The sequence below is a fragment of the Helianthus annuus genome, chromosome 8, assembly GCF_002127325.2.
Source record: "Helianthus annuus cultivar XRQ/B chromosome 8, HanXRQr2.0-SUNRISE, whole genome shotgun sequence".
Classification (NCBI taxonomy): domain Eukaryota; kingdom Viridiplantae; phylum Streptophyta; class Magnoliopsida; order Asterales; family Asteraceae; genus Helianthus; species Helianthus annuus.
Genome location: NC_035440.2, coordinates 109,981,247 through 109,985,837, shown reverse-complemented (window position 1 = coordinate 109,985,837; position 4,591 = coordinate 109,981,247). Strand labels below are relative to the sequence as shown.

The 4,591-nt window shown below is 34.7% G+C and overlaps 1 protein-coding gene across 1 annotated transcript; it reads left to right on the top strand.

The window, feature by feature from the left end:
• Positions 1–434: 434 nt before the first annotated feature.
• On the top strand, positions 435–3,152 carry LOC110870509. The gene is made up of 7 exons (XM_022119686.1): positions 435–563; positions 648–731; positions 819–993; positions 1,045–1,128; positions 1,176–1,414; positions 1,946–2,065; positions 2,988–3,152. Exons 1-7 carry the CDS (start codon positions 435–437, stop codon positions 3,150–3,152), a joined length of 996 nt encoding a protein of 331 aa, XP_021975378.1.
• The last annotated feature ends 1,439 nt before the right edge of the window (positions 3,153–4,591 follow it).

Below are 4,591 nucleotides of genomic sequence, written 5' to 3'. Positions count from 1 at the left end.
TCTAAAAATGACTGAGAATATATTAATGAAAAGCATATATGTGGCTGACAAAAAACACCATGATGTGAAGGCTACAAAGAAAATAACTGTTAGGAAGACTGGAAAGCCACATTTTGAAGCAGTTGTTAAAAAAATGCTAGAAACCAAGAAAACTAATTTTGAAGCGGTGGTTGATAAAGATGATAATGATGATAATGATGTGGAGAATGAAGACGATGATGGTGATAACGAAAATGAAGATAATGCTGACAATGATTATGAAGATGAAGATAACGCTGATAATGATAATGAGGATGATGATGAGGTTGATGATGATGTTGATTTTCATTATGATGTTCGCCACAAAACGCCATGGCTATTATGATGTGGATGATGAGCATAAAGAATCTTATTTTCAAAGGGTTGTTGTAGATGACTTAGAGAGCCAAAACAAGATGTTTGAGGTATCAACATCAGGAATTCATGCTCTATACACAGTCCTAACACAACATGTTGAACAAGAAGCTGGTGAAAAACATGACAACATTGGTGTGGAGAAAAACTCAATGTATGAAGTTGAAGAGGTATGTTATATAATTAAAAATTTCACACACACAAACTAGTAAAAACAAACTCCATGCTTAATTATCTTTTCTCTCATTTGATAGGCAATGGCTAAAAAGTTAAAATTTTCCTACAAAGAGTTAGAGAAATCTTACAAGAAGATCAAGACTTTATTAAATCAATCAAAGGTTCAACATCCAAACAACCTGCTAGTACATATCAAATATTCACAATGTCTGGATTTGTTGAAAATCATTTCAAAAGATATGTATTAGAACGCCAAAGAAGGAACAAACGAAAGGGAAGATAAGGATAATGATGTGGTTGAGTCTGGCAACAATGAAAACGCCATGGTTGATGAACCAATAATAGGAGAAGGTGAAAATGAAGGTGAAGTTGAAGGTGGAGGTGACCAAAACGACAAGACTACAACTGAGGCTGCATGTGGAGGTGAAAGAGAGGGTGAGGGTGACATTGACTAAAACGCCATGACTGTTGCAGGTGGAAATTCATATGAGGCTACACTTGAGGCTAAGGCTAGGCATGTAGGTGAGGGTGGAGGGGAGTCCGCAAATGGTGTTGAAGGTACAAATGAAGAAGAATATATATGATCAGATGAAAATGCTATGAAGATTTTGATGAAAATGATATAAAAAGCTGGGATTGTGATTACAAGAGGTCGGAGTATGAAATTGTAAGGTATAATGGTGAAAGAACAGTGTTTAGGAATGTGACTGAGATTTTGGGATTGCAAAGACAAGATCTAGAACAGATGGTTGAATTGAAAAGAGATATTGATTACACAAAGATGGTGGCAGAAATAGTTAAAGCTTTGAAGAAGCACCTCGAGCCTGCTGCGGACATACCCAAGGTCCCTGTATTTGATAAAACGCGATTGGATAACCAAAACAAAAATCAAGAACCTCATATCCCCCAACAGAAACACAATGCAGTGAAGCCTTCATCGTTGAACTTGAAAACACAACTGTTCTAGTCTTTGATACAACGCCAATAGATATACAACAACTTGTGACCGACACACAACTTAGTGATTCTTTCATGTCTCAATTCGAAAAACCTGAATGGGAGATTGTAAGCAAAGGTGTTGACAAGTAGTGTGCAGTGTTTGATGAAACGCCATGTCAGCAACCACTATCTACTGTAAGTGAGGAAGGTAAGAAGACCCTCATGCAAAGGCTTGAAGAAGAAGTGACATCCAAAACTCCAGAAGATGAAAACGCCACTGCTGGGGAAGCAACTATCAGATGTACATTCTTTTGATCTATAAACACCAACACCTAGCAAAACGCCAGCAAGGCAAATGAACAGGACAAGGGTGAGGAAGAAAAATCACTAGACATAAATAAGTTGATGCAAGAGAACACCATTTTGAAAGCAACAGGAGCGGGTGAATGAAGAAGATGATGAAGATAATGAAGATGAAGATGATGATAAAGAAAAAGATAATAAAAAGGAGAAAAATGTGGGTTTAGATGAGAAGAGGGTGTCAAAGCCAGCCAGGGTGTGTTTGTCCTCTTATATTAGTATGCAAGTGGTTATAAGTGAAGTAAGGGAAACACACGAAAACAATATTTCCAGATACATATACACTAGATGTGGTTATTACTAGTATGTACATTTGATATCTCATTACACGCCATAGTTTGTAGTTGTAACATTAGATTGCTATAAAATGTGCATGCAGATGCATATAACTGACAAATGTCATGAAGATGCATGTAACTAACAAAACGCCATGTTCTGCTTTTCAGGAGTACAATGTTTTAGATTATAGGCGTGGCAGAACTCCCAAGGGTGTTATTAGAAAGCATGAGACCAGGATTATATGCATACGTCGCCATTATTCAAACTTGGGGGCGTATGCTGAACTATGAAGAAAGGTTTAAGGCCCGAGAATCACCATCAAGCTTGCTCCGCACTCAAATAATGCTAGTAAGTGTTTTCCTAGATTAATTGATGCGATTATATTATCACTTTGTTTTGTTATTAAAAATGTTCACATGCACTATTATAGAATACACCAACGCTTAAACAAACAAAAACTTTTCGATACAAAGAATTCAATGAAAACATGGCAACGATTTTGAAAAAACGCTCGTTTCAAAGAAGATGTGAAAGATAAAACAATACACCAAAATGATCTGGTCTTCATGCCAATAATATGAGAAAAGAATTTCTATGTTATGTGCTTCAGTCTCAAATCATATGGAGTTGAGGTCTTGTATAAGAGCGCTCACGGAGATGACTTCAACATTAAGTAAAAAATATGACAGATGGGTTGAAAAACTAGCAAATCTCTTAAAGACTTTTTATTTGTATGCAACTTTAGTGTAAAAAAGCCATACTAAATATGCAAAAAATTTCAAACTGGAGCAAGATGCTTTTGCAAACTATTTGAATGATAAAAGACACCCAATGCTCAGCACATCCAAAAAGCATCTATTATGAGACAGAAAATGGACCGGAGAACAATGTCTAACAAGGTCGACTGTGGGATATTTACAATGAGGCATATGGAAACGTATGTGGGGCAGATGTCTGGTTGGAAGTATGGTTTAGCAAAAGAAGATGCCCCAAATAACCTATAACAGAAGCAACTAAATGACCTCAGGATCAAATACACTGCAAAAATCCTACTACATACCTTAAATGAAAACCGAACTTGACTGGTAAAATAATTAAATAAGTTCTTGCTATTAGGGAAAATAAGAATAGCAGAATTATCCAGCATATGATTTGGAAGGATAGAAGAAAAGATGGACACATATGTAGATTAGTTTATTTAAATGGCATGTTTAGCATGTTCTTTTGGTTTACACTCTTGTATGTTTATATTAGTACAAACTGTAAAACACCATGAATTTGCTTTCACTTTACAAAATGTGCATGTTTTATGGTACAATCCCATGTATATTTTTAATGTTTCAAAGCGCCATTTTATGTATATTAGTTTGTTAAAATGCCATGTTTACCATGTTCTTTTGGTTTACACTATTGTATGTTTATATTAGTACCAACTGTAAAACGCAAAGAATTTGCTTTCACTTTACAAAATGTACATGTTTGATGTTAAAAAATCCCTTGTCTATTTTAAATGATTCAAAACGACATGTTATGTAGATTATCTTGTTAAAACGCCGTGTTTTCATGTTATTTTGGTTTACACTCTTGTGTATTTATATTAGTACCAACTGTAAAATGCCATAAAATTTGCATTCACTTTACAAAATGTGCATCTTTAATGTTAAAAATCCCCTGAATATTTTCAATGTTTCAAAACGCCATGTTATTGTTTTAGCTTACAATGTTCATGTTGTATATTTTTTGTGTTTCAAATAGCCAGAACTATATGTCACAATATAGGTCTATATTCTACATGACACACCAAAAAATAATATACATTAAAACACCAAAAAATGTTTGATTTCTCAAAAAATCCTTTTTCAGTGTCTGTATACCTACAGTCTATTAATAAAAAATTCAGAAAGCTCTGTTTTCAAAAAAGTATTATTGTTTTGGCACCAAAATAATATAACTTAATCTTTGTCACGCCAAAAAACCATTAATTTAAGTGAAAAAGCAACCAATATAAAAAAGTATATCGCTATAACAAACATCCACCCCACAAAAAGTGTGTAAACGCCATACATTTTTAAATTAAGATGGCTCAAGTTATTGCATGGAGTTTCAATAGATTAGATAATTGTTTCGTTCTAAAGTTCTCAGACAAGAGAAGGGTAAAAGTCAAGACCATCGACGCCATACTTCGCATGGATGAGGAAGTCCAAAGGGATATTCTTGCCCTGGGTGTTCCAATGGCAAACCAGTGTGAAAGAACTGAAACAGTAATAAGAAGGTTGAAGAGAAAATTTCAAGGGGATGATGATGATGATTTTGAGCTACCAATCAATTGGAGTTTGAATGAACAATTTAGAATAGTGAAAGTGACTTATAACAATGGAGATGAAGATTCCTTCACAATGGACGAAGTGCTGAACACAGAGAACGTTCACTTTCTTCAACAACT